Consider the following 17539-nt stretch of genomic DNA (forward strand, 5'->3'; position numbering starts at 1 on the left):
CGTCATTTGTAGAAAAACGCAATCATTACTGCCACCAACACAACAGATTGAAGAAAATAGATCTTACACATTGTTGAAGTATATTTTGTTTACTATATTTTACATTCTCCAGCAGAGGATGTATTTTAATTGTACAGGTAATGCTGAGAAATTTTCTGAGGAATCGAAAGCGTTTTTCAAATTCATGTAGTCTTTATGATGTTCACGGTTTCTTTGTTACTAAATACGATTAGCTCTTTCAGAGAATAACGAAAATTAATTATAGGGGTAACTGCATCATAAAATGCGATTATTTTTTTGAACATCGACACGGTCCCAATCGAAAGCAAGGTGCTGATACTCAGCGTGATATTTATACATTAGTCATATACTACATTCAAACTACAGAGGAATCTTAACTATTAGGAGACAAATTGGGTTATTAAATATATTTTTCTAAGATATATAAAAAAAATCACCTTTATATCCTTTAAAAATAAATTGATATTTTTATTTTTAGCAATACTCAAATCTTCAATGGAAGAGGATAACCCAACCCCCGTAGGAGAAAACACCCACCTTGTAACGATTCTGGGTCGCGACCTACCAACCCCCGCGTTGCTAGCCCTGATGGGCTCTTACGGAGGTCGTCTTTTTGACCCTCTAATTGATTACATTTTACAGTCAACAGCCAGGCCTCAGTTGGAATGCCACCGATCTAAATATCTACCAAGGCATTTACATCGGTAAATTTCTACCGAATGCCTCGGTACACGTTTACATCAGTGATTTTTAACTCAGTATTTGCCTTCTCTGTAGGTTTCCTTCGGACATCTTCTCTCTTCTGTCCTAATCGTTGCCCTTTGAAATAGCTAACCGAGTTCGCGGAACCACGAACCCCGCGCATAGTTCACACTTTATCTGACTATAAGTGACTGCAAATGTCTCATACTTCGGAATTCGACTTTTAAATCTGCTCTAAAGCAAATTACAGAATGTGTTGATCGCAACAACGGTAATTTGAATCTAGTTCCCTTAGTTGATCACAACCGATCAAGTTTACCTCATTAATTTTTTGAAACTACTAAGGACTCTGGTGTAGTCCATCAGGGAGTCAAGGACACCTCCTTCTCCCACTCGGCTCCATCACAGAGTCCTGCGTGACATAACTTTATCATATTCAGAGACCGCTCTCAGCAAGACAGTACTACACCTCACGGCTGCATGGCTAAACCTTTCAGAAATATCATAGTGGTCTTTTCTGCCCTGAAGACCATTTTATGCTGAAGTCTCCATAACCTTAGAACCTTACATGCCTGGGTCGCTCTGAATTCTATCTCATTCCTCGAGTTTCCCTCGACCAGTAGCAACCCATCATCGGCATAAGCGATGATTTGGCAGCCACTGGGCAACCTCAACCGCATCAGAGCGTTGAATTCGATAATCTAGACAAGGGGACCTAAAACACTGCCCTGTGTACAACGTTTTGACAGGGTCTTTCCTACTTCCGAGCTGCCGTCACGAAGGACGATGGCCCAGTTGCTAAAATAGTTTGAGACAGCCTGTACCTCATTTTGCATGCAACCACGCCTCTGTAAGAAAAACAACGAGGGCCACCACAGATTATTGAAGGTCCCAGATATATCCAAAAATATACCAAGCACACTTACACTCACTTACTGTAGCTATATCTATTACTTTAAGAATAGCGTCCTCTGTGCTCTTGCCAGGACGAAAACCATATTGGTCGACCATACGACCAATATATAAACGATCAGAAGACAGTCTACTATTAATGCGGATGTACAGTACCTTCTCGAAAACCTTTCCTACAACAGGCAAGAACGTCAGAGGACGGTAAGAAGAACTCACAGTTGGTCCTTGTCGCCTCCATTGAAGAGTAGTTTTAATTCACCGCGTTTCCAACAAACTGCGAAATATCCAGCAAAAAAACAAAGATAAGCTCAAGTATTATTGTTATTATTAGAATTTAATCATAAATCTTAAAAAATCAAACATAACTGGTTATTTTAAATAATAAGGAAAATTGGTTTTACAGTTGTATTCAGGTAGAAATTGTAGACAGACACAAATATTTAGAAGTTAAGTTACACTTACACCTCGCTTTGTGTACTCATTTCATATTAGTACAAAAAACTTTATGACAAAAAGTCATAAAATTTGTTTTAAAGAGCACCTAGAACAGACTTTTTTTTATTAATAACTTGCCATACTCTGCAAAATATATCAGTCTTTAACGCTACAATCAAAACTATAGCTTTATATGGACCTGATATCTTGGAAGCCTGGGGTTACCAGAAGTTACCACCGGATTAGGAGGGTGTTCAAAAATTAAAAAAAAAAAGAAGTTATTTGTTCTTCTCTAATATTCCACATTATATTTTTTACTTAGATTATATACTCTTGTTTCTGCATGATTCCAGAGGTCATTCTAATTAAATGGGCAAGGTGCTGTTTTGCAACATAGCAGGCTACCAAGAATCCCCTCTATGAATATAATTGAAAAAATGACTAGTGTAACATATGGAGACAGCTGGATGTTGAATATGACTGCTCTGTTAATATTTTGATGTAAAATATTATTGAATAGAATTATCAAATATTGAAGAGAATCATGGGAAAAATTAGATGTATGTTGTTAGGTAGCGTATATAGGTAATAAGAATAAAAATTTGGAGAATAAGAGTTCTAATGAAACTTTATGGGTACAATATTTAGAATTTGTGGTTGTGCGTTGAAGCTAATTAGCAAACCACTGTGGAAAGTACCTTGTACATTCTGTTCATTATTTAATATCAGTGAAGAGGAAGATATTTACATTTTACTGGTAAATTTTATATGTTGAACTCAATTAGTATGGTTGGTTTATCTTTTAAAACAGGATGAGGTAACTGAATACACGCTAGATTGAATGAAAGTGGTAAGTTATATAAAAAGTACCATACAGCATACGAGACAACTTGTCGGTGAGTTTAATTACTTGGCACACTCTGTAGTCTTTTCATATATTTATTTTACTTTTGATTAAAAAATAATTTTTATTTTTTACTTTTATTTGGGATTAAAACAAAGAATAAGAAATTTCTCTGAATATTAAAAGTAATTACTTTGTTTTATTTTATCTGTAAGAAAGGTGGGATAAGATTATTCCTTAAAAAATGCAAATTCCTTTTGTATTTTTTCTAGGGGAAAGGTTTATGGACTGGCATTTACAAAACAGGTAAAATGTCTTTTTGCCATGTCATAAATATGGAAGATTACTTTCATTTAATCGTTTTTTGTTTTTTTTTGTAATATAATGAATGATTAATTTTACACTATGTTATGGATAAATAAATTTTTGTTTATTGCATTTTTTTTATTTGTTTATTTATTTTTATTTTTTTTTAATAAACACAATTTATTATTATTATTATTATTTGCAATACCTTGCGGTTGGTTAGTTACTAATATTAAAAATATTTTTAAAATATGTAAATCATTCCTGTCAAATTGGAATTGCCTAAGCAAAAATTTAATAAAATAAACATTTATTGAAAATTAAATATATGATAGAAGGGTTACAAAATTATTAAAATTAATGGCTAAACTACTCGGTAGTTAGTGATTAATATTTTTTCATCAGAAATAAACAGTTCATTACTAAAATAAAATATAGTGAGAGAAGGTACATAACAAATATTAGCATATTTTGACCTCGTAAAACAGATTAAGTTCATCATAGAATATTTTTTTATCATTACCTTGATAGTGAAATGGTTTAAAAAACAATAATTTTAAATAAAAAGTTATCAATACATGTTACTAAGCTGCGATGTTGTAGGAAGGGAAGATGTTTCGTCAGTGGTATCAAGGGGGTCATATAATGATAGCTCCATGAAGGTGATACGGTAACGATAAACAGAATCTGCAATGTATATAAGGGTCGATGCCGGGTGGCCAAGGTGTCACAGTCATCATGAAGTACTCGGGAGCTATACTTTTGGCAGTGTTTAGCCTAACCGCAGCTTCTCTCCTTCAAAAACAGGAAGCTGTTTCAGGCTACAACAATTACAACAATAACCAGAACAACAATAACAATGGCTACAATAATAATAACAACGGGAACAATAACCAAGGTAAGTGTATTTACAATTTCAGAATATTTTTCTTATTTCACTGAAATGTTCGTTACAATAAATATGCAGCACTTAATAATTTATTATAATTTATAAAAATAACTATATCGTTCAAAATCACTCCATGGAGGATAGGTAACGTCTCAATCTTTCATCCGCGGGTTTGAATCCCGGTCAGGCATGGCGTATTTCACTCGCTACAAAATTACATTTGTATATTTCCACGAACAAACTTCTCTGTAAGCTTCTAAAATTATCTTAATTTATAATAATTATACATTTACAGTAACTATGTTATTTTTAGAAAATATTAAAAAAACAATACTGGACTTATGATTTTTTTATAAGAAAAATTTTATAATTTGAATAACGTAACGAAATTTCCGGTAATTAAAAAATTGGCAGAAATACAATTTTATGTTCTTGATATCAATCATTAATATTAACAACATTAGTCGCTTTAGAGTTTTAAAAATTCACCATCTGAGCACTAATGAGCATCAATTAAACATTGACAAAGCTAATTCTCCAATTATTTCGCCTAAAATATAGTTCAATTGTTAAAAGCATAGTGTAAGTACAAAAATAAGAAATTCATTTATTTCGTTTATTTTTTAATAAAATTAGAACAAAATTTACAGAATCCTTCCATCTAAGACCAGTGAAGTGGAATAAACAGATGAAAGTACCAAAACTAATTAATTACAATAAAAAAAAGAATTAATGTTAATGTAATTACTATAATCATATTAAATAACATACCCAACTTTACATTGAGATTAAATTGTATTTTTTAAATTTATAACACAGATTATATAATTATATCCCATCATATAATTACAAAAATAAGCAGTTATTTTAAAAGGATATTTATTTTAAAATAAAGTTTATAAGCTACGAATTTCGCTGTTCATTATTGAGTTAATGGCATATATTTTGCGCAAATATTTAATAGAGTAATTATTTTTGCATTCCCTTCTGAGTGAAGATTTATATTTTTTTTACAGGTTACCAACAGTTTTTTGAAAAGCAGCGCGACGTTCTAAGACTACTCACTAACTTGCAGCATAACAATCCTTACCAAGATCTTGTTCAACTCGGAAGGAACTTCAATCCATTCCAAAATGTCAATTACTTTTATGTAAGTTTATCATATAAAATCACACTGTAATACGTTTACCAAAAGAAAGGTTTTTAACTCGTGTTTTTACATTATTTTAATAACCACTAGCTAACGCTTTCTGGCAATTAACACAGTTAATTGGTAGTCTATGTAATAACGCATAGAGGAACAAACACTCGTTTATATATGTAGGTCTGTCTTTAATAAACGACTAAGTAGAAATAAGCTTTTATTATTTTAACTAGCTACTTTAAAATCGAACTTACTTCTTGTAGTTAAAACCCAAATTATATTCATAATTGTATTTTTTACTACCAAAATTAATAAAGAACACGTATCTTACAAAATGTAAGATACGTTGGGTATTGGAGAAGTGGGGATTAATGAAAACAACATTGAAATAAAAGGGAAATCTAAAATAATGTTAATTTTCAAACATTGTCTTTTTGCACAAGAAAGGTCTACGGTTCTTTACATTTTTTAACATACCAGCAGAGCAGCAATCATACACGTATAGCCGGGTAGCATTTAAATCTTAGAACTTTTCAAAAGTTTTTTAAATAAATAACAATAAAATCTTTAATAAAAAATATTTCAAGTACCACAAAAATACAGAAAAGGTTTACAATAATTTATAAGTACTGATGATTTTTACATTCATTTTTAATTTTTTGTTCCATTTCTTTATAATGATTCTGTACCTAGAAATTAGAATGTATAAGTTTCCCGCTTTGTAATTATTTAAAATTATAAATAATGTAAATACGGAATATTATTTACCAACAAACGGCAATTGATTGTGTAAATGTTAAATGCCATAACCATAACGATGGTAAGCAACTAGTTTCTCAGAAACATGAAACTGTGATCCTACATCAGCCTTCAAAAATCAAATAGATACTGATTAATTAAGCTCAAAAAGTAACACATTCTCTTTGGTCTCCCGTAAGACTGGCTGTATAATGGAGATAATTAACCACTAAGAAATAAACACTTAAATAGAATCTCTTGTACTTCAATTGTTTGATATATATCATTGCCATAAGAAAGAACAGGAAGATAGCGTGAAACAAAAAATTAATTTTGTTGTTCGTAAAGAAAACAATTTAAAAAAGTAATCATATTTCATTGTAAGAAGTAAAAAAAAAAAAAAAACTTCAATAAAAATTTGGGATTCTTAAATGCAAAATGAAAATAAACAGGATAAAAACTTTATTACAATACTCCTTTAAAGTAACTGTGTTTGCTTTTTTTTTAGAACCGGCCCGCTGTGAATCATTTCTTGAACAACTTTGCACAAAATAATTTTCTTCCCAAGGACGATGTTTTTACACCCACTAGCCAACAACACCAGAATCAGGTAGCACAGCTTTTCCACTTCTTCTACAGCGCTCAGGACTGGAATACATTTAAGGCGGCCGCTGCATGGGCCAGAGAAAGGATCAATCCACAGCAATTTGCTTATGCTTTCACAGCTGCAGTCCTCAACCACCCAGCTACTCAAGGTGTTGTCGTTCCTGCTCTCTATGAAGTAGTACCTCATGATTTTGTTCCGGCTACAGCTATCCAACAGATCTACAGAGCTAGGTTCCAAGGTAAATTAACAAAAATAAATGTAATCATTAAATTAACTAAAACTATTTTTTATCAAGTACTATAGCATGTATAACTAAAGCGTAATTTAGATTTCACAAAAGGACGATTGTTAGATAAATAACCATTTCGCGAAACTCATATAGCGCATTCATAGACACACTTAATAATTAAGTAAATTGTGAAATTAAAGTGCATTTCTTTTTATTACAAAGTTTATTTCTTTAGCTAAAATATTTGGGTTATTCCTACATTGCCGTTTCCAACTGTTTTGGAACCTGTTAACATCGAGAATCATTAGATAAATACACTACCTCTTTTTTATATATATACTTCCTGAATAATAATTTTTTGATCGTAATACCAGATAATGTAGAACTCTATTTTGAATTTCTTAATTTTAGAAACAATAATTCATTATTTCTTACGATCATTAAAAATTTTTTTTTTCTACTTCCAAATTTTGATTCACACTGTTAAAAATTTTGCAGATCCAAGCACTTAAATGTAACACATAATATTATTATGTTTACTACAAGTATAATAAGGGATTGCTTTTTCAATGGTTACAGATGTATTAAACTGGATACATTCATACTTTCAGATTTAATGTACAAAATGGTGTTATTATTGCAGGTTACCCATACGCCTATGTTTATGCTAACTACTCAAACCAGAATGAAAACAACCAGTACTACAATGATTACTACAACCAGGACAACAACAACAGCAACAACAACAATTACAACAATGGACAAAATAACAACAACGGAAATAACAACAGATACTACTATTATGGCCCACACAACCCCAATGCCGTTTTCGCTGTTAATGACGGATCCCAGGACAATAATGCAGGTACACCCGAGAACCCAGAAAATCGAGTCAGCTACTTCACTGAAGATGTCGGAATCAACGCTTACCACGCTGGATTCCACGTTCAAAATCCTGCTTTCTTTGGCGCCAATAATAACAATAATTACTTCGACAGCATCTTCAACAACTTTAACAATAACTATAATCAAAATTATAACAACAATAATTATTATTATAACTACAAAGTGGCCAAACGCGGAGAAGCTTTCTATTACGCACACCAACAGTTCTACGCACGCTATGTTCTCGAAAGGCTCTCTAACAATCTTCCAATTCCACAACCAATCAACTTCAACGACAAAATTGAGGTAGAATTAATTTATAAATCTTATAGACTGCATTACTAAGTTTAGCGTATTATGTGAAAAACAAGTTAATTTTTTCCCAATTGCAAAAAACATTTTCAGTAAGAGGTCAAGTGGCATTTTAAACAAATTTAAGTACAGTTTAAATTATAAACACTATTATATTATACTTTTTTTGGAATTCCATTATTAAAGCAAGCAAGTTAATTAAATTATATTATTATTATTATTATTATTATTATTATTATTATTATTATTATTATTATTATTATTATTATTATTATTATTATTATTATTATTATTATTATTATTATTATTATTATTATTATTATTATTATTATTATTATTATTATTATTATTATTATTATTATTATTATTATTATTATTATTATTATTATTATTATTATTATTATTATTATTATTATTATTATTATTATTATTATTATTATTATTATTATTATTATTATTATTATTATTATTATTATTATTATTATTATTATTATTATTATTATTATTATTATTATTATTATTATTATTATTATTATTATTATTATTATTATTATTATTATTATTATTATTATTATTATTATTATTATTATTATTATTATTATTATTATTATTATTATTATTATTATTATTATTATTATTATTATTATTATTATTATTATTATTATTATTATTATTATTATTATTATTATTATTATTATTATTATTATTATTATTATTATTATTATTATTATTATTATTATTATTATTATTATTATTATTATTATTATTATTATTATTATTATTATTATTATTATTATTATTATTATTATTATTATTATTATTATTATTATTATTATTATTATTATTATTATTATTATTATTATTATTATTATTATTATTATTATTATTATTATTATTATTATTATTATTATTATTATTATTATTATTATTATTATTATTATTATTATTATTATTATTATTATTATTATTATTATTATTATTATTATTATTATTATTATTATTATTATTATTATTATTATTATTATTATTATTATTATTATTATTATTATTATTATTATTATTATTATTATTATTATTATTATTATTATTATTATTATTATTATTATTATTATTATTATTATTATTATTATTATTATTATTATTATTATTATTATTATTATTATTATTATTATTATTATTATTATTATTATTATTATTATTATTATTATTATTATTATTATTATTATTATTATTATTATTATTATTATTATTATTATTATTATTATTATTATTATTATTATTATTATTATTATTATTATTATTATTATTATTATTATTATTATTATTATTATTATTATTATTATTATTATTATTATTATTATTATTATTATTATTATTATTATTATTATTATTATTATTATTATTATTATTATTATTATTATTATTATTATTATTATTATTATTATTATTATTATTATTATTATTATTATTATTATTATTATTATTATTATTATTATTATTATTATTATTATTATTATTATTATTATTATTATTATTATTATTATTATTATTATTATTATTATTATTATTATTATTATTTTTTTTTTTTTTTTTTTTTTTTTTTTTTTTTTTTTTTGAGGTTTTAGGGGCATCGACTACTTTGGTCATTAGCCCCATCCCACTTCAAAAAAAAAATAAAAAAAGGTTCAAAATTTCACAAAATGATCAAAATTTTGCTTTTCCTTATAATTTCTGATCCAGTTATACTACTTCCTAGGCTTTCCTTTCGGCCAACCTTTTTTACACCGCTTTTCCATTCTGCGAACGGCCTCAACTTCCGACGACAGAGTGTCTGAGGCTTCGGACATGGCATCGTCTTCTCTTTCTGACGCCAATGACGTTCGCCGGCTTACATCTGGTGATGAAAGCTTCAATGGTGCTGTGAGCATCGTTGCAATTGAGTCTAAACTTGCAACCGATGCACTTTCGGCGGCTGATGAACTCGATTCAATGTCTAAGGCTGTGCTTGGGCCGGCTGATACAGATGCTCTCGCCACAGTTGTTCTCTGAGCTTTTGGGGCCTCTGTAGGTACGGTTTTAATATCGTCTGTGTCTGGTGCTTTCTCGATAGTTACTTGCACCTCCATTTTGGTTGACGCAGATTTTTCCTGTACTCTTGTCACAGTATCCTTAGCTATATGACTCGTCGTCGGGGTGATCTTTAGATCTTTCTCGGATAAATCAAGATTTTTCTTCATTACGTCTATTGCTGGAGTTATAATCGAGGATTTTGCCGGTTTTTTAAACTGCGCTGGTACGGGTCTTCTGTCGGCGACGTCAGTCCGGGATTGAGCCTTCTCATGTTTACTTTGTTGTATCTGATGAGTCGACTCGATCTTGGAATCAATGATTCTTTCTATTATTGTCGCGAGACTTGGCGCCATCGTATTAAGCAACTGCTCCACGTTGATTTTAGGTGTGGGGGGAGCAGCAGCTGCTTCTGCGTATGAAGTCGATGGTCTAGGTGTACGTAGGTTTACAATCTTCTTCGCTTCAGGGTAGCTGACTTTTTGAAGCGTTTTAACCTCCTGAATGGCTGTTTCTGATTTGTATACTGGGCAGTTCCTGGATCGACAGTTATGGTGCCCTTTACAATTAATGCAGACTGGAGGGTCTTTACATGGATCACCCTCATGTATCTTCGATCCGCATATACAAATTTCCTGCGCTTCACATCTAGCGGCAGTGTGTCCGAAACGTTGACATCTAAAACATCTCATCGGCTGCGGAATAAATGCCCGTACATCAAGCCGATGGATGCCAGCTCGTACCTTTTCAGGAAGACTTGGCCTATTGAATGTCAAGACATGAGAGGCCGAAGGAAGAATCTGACCATTTCGTCTCATAGAAAGTCTGCGACAATGTGTCACTCCCTGACTAGACATTTCCTGCACTATTTCTTCTTCAGTACAGTTAAGAAGATCACGGCAAACAACAACTCCTCTAGATGAATTAAGTGTACTATGCGGTTGGACTGAAACCGCATATTCACCGATCTTCTTCAACGCCAAAACTTTCTGGCTTTGCATGTCGTTGATGGTTTCGACATGCAATCCATTAAAAGTTTTACGAATATCCTTGACAGGACCACCAGCACAATTTGTAATCTCTCTAGCAATTAAGAATGGACTTACCTTTTGGAAGTTACCATTCTCTTTTGTAATGATCAAAAATCTTGGTTTGGGAAAATTATTTCCAAACAAAGCTTTTCTTAAATCTTTACTGATTTTATCAGCATCTTTTCTAATTCTATCACTCTCTTTACTTTTTTTCCGCTTCGCTTGTGGCGAATCGGCGGTTTCTAAACGAGGGTGTTTACGTGCACCCTCTGCCACGTTTAAATGTTCAATGTTCATGAACAATGGATCCCTTCTGTAGCAAGGCTAGCCGCCGGGGTACACCCCCACTCCAGGGCTACTAACCTTGGAGGTCCGTTCCGGTACTCCGGTGGAACCGGCATATGTCCTGGCAGAGAGCGGATGCGCAGTCTCTGCACTGACTCCAGGCCCCTACACACCGAAGCTTTCAGGGCTCCCATGCTCCGAACATGGGCACCTTAACTACATGCTTGCCATCGCAGGGGGCATGTGGACAACGGAAGGGTCTCCGTTACACCTGCAATAACATTGACCCTGGCCGCCACATCGCCAGCTCTAAGAATGGTATGAATCCATTTCCAAAATCATATGTTACTCCATTTCCTGCAGGTAGCCAAAAATCCAGTCCGTTTAGTGACCTGAAGTTGGAACCAGGTCAAACTCAACAATGCATAACCGAGGAATTTACTCGGAACCCCGTTAGCCAGCTATATGCGATGTACAAAGGTACAGCTGTTGCCGCCCTGGACGTGGAACATAGATGTTGTGTTCCGGACGTGGGGATTATCTACCTCAGGGCATTTATTATTATTATTATTATTATTATTATTATTATTATTATTATTATTATTATTATTATTATTATTATTATTATTATTATTATTATTATTATTATTATTATTATTATTATTATTATTATTATTATTATTATTATTATTATTATTATTATTATTATTATTATTATTATTATTATTATTATTATTATTATTATTATTATTATTATTATTATTATTATTATTATTATTATTATTATTATTATTATTATTATTATTATTATTATTATTATTATTATTATTATTATTATTATTATTATTATTATTATTATTATTATTATTATTATTATTATTATTATTATTATTATTATTATTATTATTATTATTATTATTATTATTATTATTATTATTATTATTATTATTATTATTATTATTATTATTATTATTATTATTATTATTATTATTATTATTATTATTATTATTATTATTATTATTATTATTATTATTATTATTATTATTATTATTATTATTATTATTATTATTATTATTATTATTATTATTATTATTATTATTATTATTATTATTATTATTATTATTATTATTATTATTATTATTATTATTATTATTATTATTATTATTATTATTATTATTATTATTATTATTATTATTATTATTATTATTATTATTATTATTATTATTATTATTATTATTATTATTATTATTATTATTATTATTATTATTATTATTATTATTATTATTATTATTATTATTATTATTATTATTATTATTATTATTATTATTATTATTATTATTATTATTATTATTATTATTATTATTATTATTATTATTATTATTATTATTATTATTATTATTATTATTATTATTATTATTATTATTATTATTATTATTATTATTATTATTATTATTATTATTATTATTATTATTATTATTATTATTATTATTATTATTATTATTATTATTATTATTATTATTATTATTATTATTATTATTATTATTATTATTATTATTATTATTATTATTATTATTATTATTATTATTATTATTATTATTATTATTATTATTATTATTATTATTATTATTATTATTATTATTATTATTATTATTATTATTATTATTATTATTATTATTATTATTATTATTATTATTATTATTATTATTATTATTATTATTATTATTATTATTATTATTATTATTATTATTATTATTATTATTATTATTATTATTATTATTATTATTATTATTATTATTATTATTATTATTATTATTATTATTATTATTATTATTATTATTATTATTATTATTATTATTATTATTATTATTATTATTATTATTATTATTATTATTATTATTATTATTATTATTATTATTATTATTATTATTATTATTATTATTATTATTATTATTATTATTATTATTATTATTATTATTATTATTATTATTATTATTATTATTATTATTATTATTATTATTTATGTAGATTATTATGGGATTACATCTTTTTAATATTTTATTTATAGCCCGGTTACAACCCAAATCTTCAGTACGCCAACGGTCAAGCAGTCCCTGCTCGCCCACCGAACACTTACTTCCAGCAGCAGCAGAAAAACGACAACAATAACAACAACAATGCTCAGCAACCAAACAACAACCAAGCACAGAACCCTCAAGTCTACGAACAACGTCTCCAGGAGGTCGCTGATACCGGTTTCGTTCAAAACGTAAGTAATCTTAAACGGATTTTCTGCTTAGGATGTGTAAATCTTTAATAAGGTTTATTAATTTCATCCAAGTATACATTGAGTGCTTCGAATTTATACGTGTGCTTCAAATTTACAAGTACACACAAATTCGTACTTACGTGTACGTGTGAATTTAAATGTCTGTGTAATATATGAATGTATATTTATTCTGAGATGTAATGTTTACAGCCAGATGGAAGTAAAACCAACATCAACAATCAATACGGTCTTGGAATATTAGCCAATATTGCCGCTAACCCTGCTGATTCTCCAAACTCTGCTTACTACGGTAACTACTTTGCCGCCGGTAAGAACGCCATCGGTTTCATCGTCGACCCTAACAACCAAAACGGAGTAGCTCCAGGTGCAGCCGCCAATTTCGCCACTGCCTCAAGGGATCCGGCCTACTATCAATTCTTGGCTAAATTGAACCAGATATTTTACAATTTCCAGAATAATTTTGGACCTTACAACCCCAATGAGGTAATGCTGTATAATAGTTTAATTTTTATTTTTTACCGTAATAGCAAAATTTATTTTAACTCATTATGTAACTCTTCAAATCTGAAACCCTATTTAATGAATTTAATTTTCTAATTTACAGCTTAATTTCCCTGGAGTGAAAATTCAGAGCTTTGATGTTTCTCGTTTAATCACCTTCTTCGATTACTTCAACGTAAACGTAGACAATGCAGTGAATAATCACAACAACAACGGCAATCAGAACTCGAATAATAACAACGGCCAGTACTACGTTAAATTCCAGAGATTGACCAACCAACCCTTCAACTACAAGTTAAACGTCCAGAGTAACAGAAATACAAACGCCGTTGTCCGTGTCTTCATTGGACCCAAATACGATTCCAACGGACAACAGTTTACTCTTCCACAAGCCAGCCAGTACTTCGTCCAACTTGATCAATTCACAGTCCAGTGTATGTATACGATATTTCTTATATATAAGTTGACACTTATAATACACACACTAATTATTACTTAGAACAATTAATTATTTATTGTACATAAAGGAAAATAATGTTTCAAATCTTGATATAAATAACAGTAATTACTTATAATTACAACATTACCAAATAGTATCAGTTTAATACTGAATAATAGGTATTACTAATAATTACTAATAATAGGTATAACTTCTTAAAATCGAAATACGTTTTTTTTGTCAATGATTTTTATTAAAAAATGCAACCCAAATTCGTTTTCTTTGAAATAATCTTTTTTGAATATGATTGATTATTTTAATAGTTTCTTAAATGTATTTTGAATGCTAAATATAATTTATTTTTTTGATCAATATAACAGTCATTAAGATATTATTTGAAACTAAAAACGGTTGATAGTAAACTATGACGCTATATTTTACGATGTGGCGTGTAATCACTTCCTGAATAGTAGAACAATTTTTTTTTAATCATACCAATTTTCTGTTTTAACCTGTAATATAATTTATGTTGTAGTAAATAACGGCCAGAACGTGATTCAGAGAAACTCTCAGCAATCTCCACTCTACGTATACGATGCTCCAAGCTTCCAACAAATTTACAGCCAACTCCAGCAACGAAACCAAGCTTTCTTCGCCAATCAGGTTTGTAAAGAAATCAGTTTTATAGGTAGTAACTGAAGTATTGATATTTACCTGCCATTAAACACTGGAAAGTTGATTTTATATTTGTTGAGTAGAAGTTTTAAAATTATATTTAACGACATTGACCTGGGGAAGAGCTATATTTATCTATATTATACTTTTTTTTTAACTTAACGATTACTTTAACGTTTATTTCTCACACTGCATTGTGTGATCGATCCACTGTGGTTAACTCACAACACCGACTTGCCATTTTCTTGCCATTTCTATTCAAAAAAAATTAGATTTTTTCTTTGCGAGCCCAACTATAATCCACATTTCAAGTAGGGAGCTGAAGAACTGAAGAGTACAGTGTTTGGTATGGCTATAATCAGAATTATCATAAGCCTTTCCTGTTAGCTATAACCAACTGCTTACGAATACAGTGAAAGTGGTACTCTAAACTAACCGCAACTTAGATATTGTAAACTTTTCAAAATTACGAACGTTCTAAAACCGATCACAAAAAATGTATTTACTGCAATTTAAAGGGTTTAAAATAAAAATTTTAGAAATACTGATTATGTAAACTGCTTTTTAGCGTTCGTTAAATTAAAATTTTTGTTTTTCTACATAAAAACACGGTAACATGGCATTCGGATTTCTCTCGAACACAATTCACAAACTATCATCGACTACTTTGAAATTCAGTTTTAAAAACTGCTGAACATTGTTGTTAAATAGTCTATATTATATTAAGTCTGATCATCTTTTCGTATCAACCATATTAACCTCGACGTTGGTAATTTGTAATCTGAGTTTCCAGGAAAATGTAATTTTGAAGTTGTTTTATGCTTATTAATGAATGTTTATTTTTCTTTCTATTGCGATAATTTTTTTTTAAATGTTTCATTTTACGCAATTATTCTTTGTAAAAAATTGTTTTAATGTTTCTATTCTATTACTTGTAGTTATTTTTAATTTCCGTACGGTAAAAAATTATGTCTTTCTGTGCAGGCTGCTAACAGATTCTGGGGTTTCCCTCAACGAGCTCAACTTCCAAAAGGTAAACCAAGTGGGCAAGAATTCGTCTTTTACGCTATTATCACCCAAGCAAGTCCAAACAACAACAATGTAAATTACAATAACAATAACCAGAATGACAACAACTACAATGAATATAATAACAACCAGAATAATAACCAAACATACAACAACAGTAACCAGAATAACAATAACCAGAATAACAATGAGAATTTCAACAACCAAGTCTATGATATTCAGTTCTACGACAACAAATCCCTTGGTTTCCCATTCAACAGACCAGTCCAGGATGCTTATTACAACACACCAAATCAGTACTTCAAGACTGTTACCATCTACCATAAATCACAAAATTATAATTAACAAAAAATATTTATTTTTTAACTGCTATTAAACGCAGTTAATAAAAATACATGACTTCAATTATTCTTTGTACATGTTTAAAGAAAATTAATAAAAAAAAACTGTCTAATGCATCCTATTATCTGCATCTTTTTATTTTTCCTTATTCCCTATAGAATAAACCGCAAACCAAGTTTTACTTCCTAACTAAAATGTAAAAATAAAGAAATTAAATGAGCCCCTACTTGGAACTAAAGTGATTTTATATCGTTTTAGCTCCTAGAGTAAGACCCACCGGCTTGGTCTAGTGGTGAACGCGTCTTCCCAAATCAGCCGATTTGGTAGTCGAGAGTTCCAGCGTTCAAGTCCTAGTAAAGTCAGTTATTTTGGTATGGATTTGAATACTAGATCGTGAATACCGGTGTTATTTGGTGGTTGGGTTTCAATTAACCACACATCTCAGCAGTGGTCAAACTCAGACTATACAAGACTACACTTCATTTACACTTCATACGTATCATCCTCAATCATCCTCTGAAGTATTATCTGAAAGGCAATTATCGGAGGCTATACAGGAAAATGAAAGCTCCTAGAGCAAACACTTATAATATTCATTACTATAATTGCCCCTATATAACAAATATCTAATTTTTAAAAAGCTCGTAAGATGAAGAAATATTTATATAATTTTCTGCAAATTAATTGTTTAATTTTTTGTAACGTAACAATGCATTATTTGCTTTTTAAGCAGAATCATCAACTGATATAAAACTGTTTCATCGAATAATTTTTTGATAACACCAATAACTCTAAACTTAATAATTCCAACACCCAATAACTTTAATAGCTCTAACATTACTGGAGGCTTATTTAATAT

At 28.4% G+C, this 17539-nt stretch overlaps 1 protein-coding gene across 1 annotated transcript; it reads left to right on the forward strand.

Annotated features, from left to right (window-relative positions):
* Positions 1-3958: 3958 nt before the first annotated feature.
* LOC142317784 (hexamerin-like) lies at positions 3959-16683 on the forward strand. Its single transcript, XM_075354334.1, has 9 exons — positions 3959-4118; positions 5126-5259; positions 6500-6836; positions 7471-8018; positions 13473-13673; positions 13884-14177; positions 14299-14629; positions 15170-15297; positions 16294-16683. The coding sequence occupies exons 1-9, from the start codon at positions 3959-3961 to the stop codon at positions 16681-16683; spliced, it is 2523 nt and encodes an 840-aa protein (XP_075210449.1).
* Positions 16684-17539: the final 856 nt, after the last annotated feature.

This window comes from Lycorma delicatula, chromosome 1 (assembly GCF_047948215.1).
Source record: "Lycorma delicatula isolate Av1 chromosome 1, ASM4794821v1, whole genome shotgun sequence".
Taxonomy (NCBI): Eukaryota; Metazoa; Arthropoda; class Insecta; order Hemiptera; family Fulgoridae; genus Lycorma; species Lycorma delicatula.

Bases quoted from the DNA above. Each gene is read 5' to 3' on its own strand.
- LOC142317784 (XM_075354334.1), top strand. From the start codon at position 3,959: ATGAAGTACTCGGGAGCTATACTTTTGGCAGTGTTTAGCCTAACCGCA. The intron at 14,178-14,298 runs GTAATGCTGTAT...TCTAATTTACAG, and splicing joins GACCTTACAACCCCAATGAG to CTTAATTTCCCTGGAGTGAA. The intron at 14,630-15,169 runs GTATGTATACGA...TTTATGTTGTAG, and splicing joins TGATCAATTCACAGTCCAGT to TAAATAACGGCCAGAACGTG.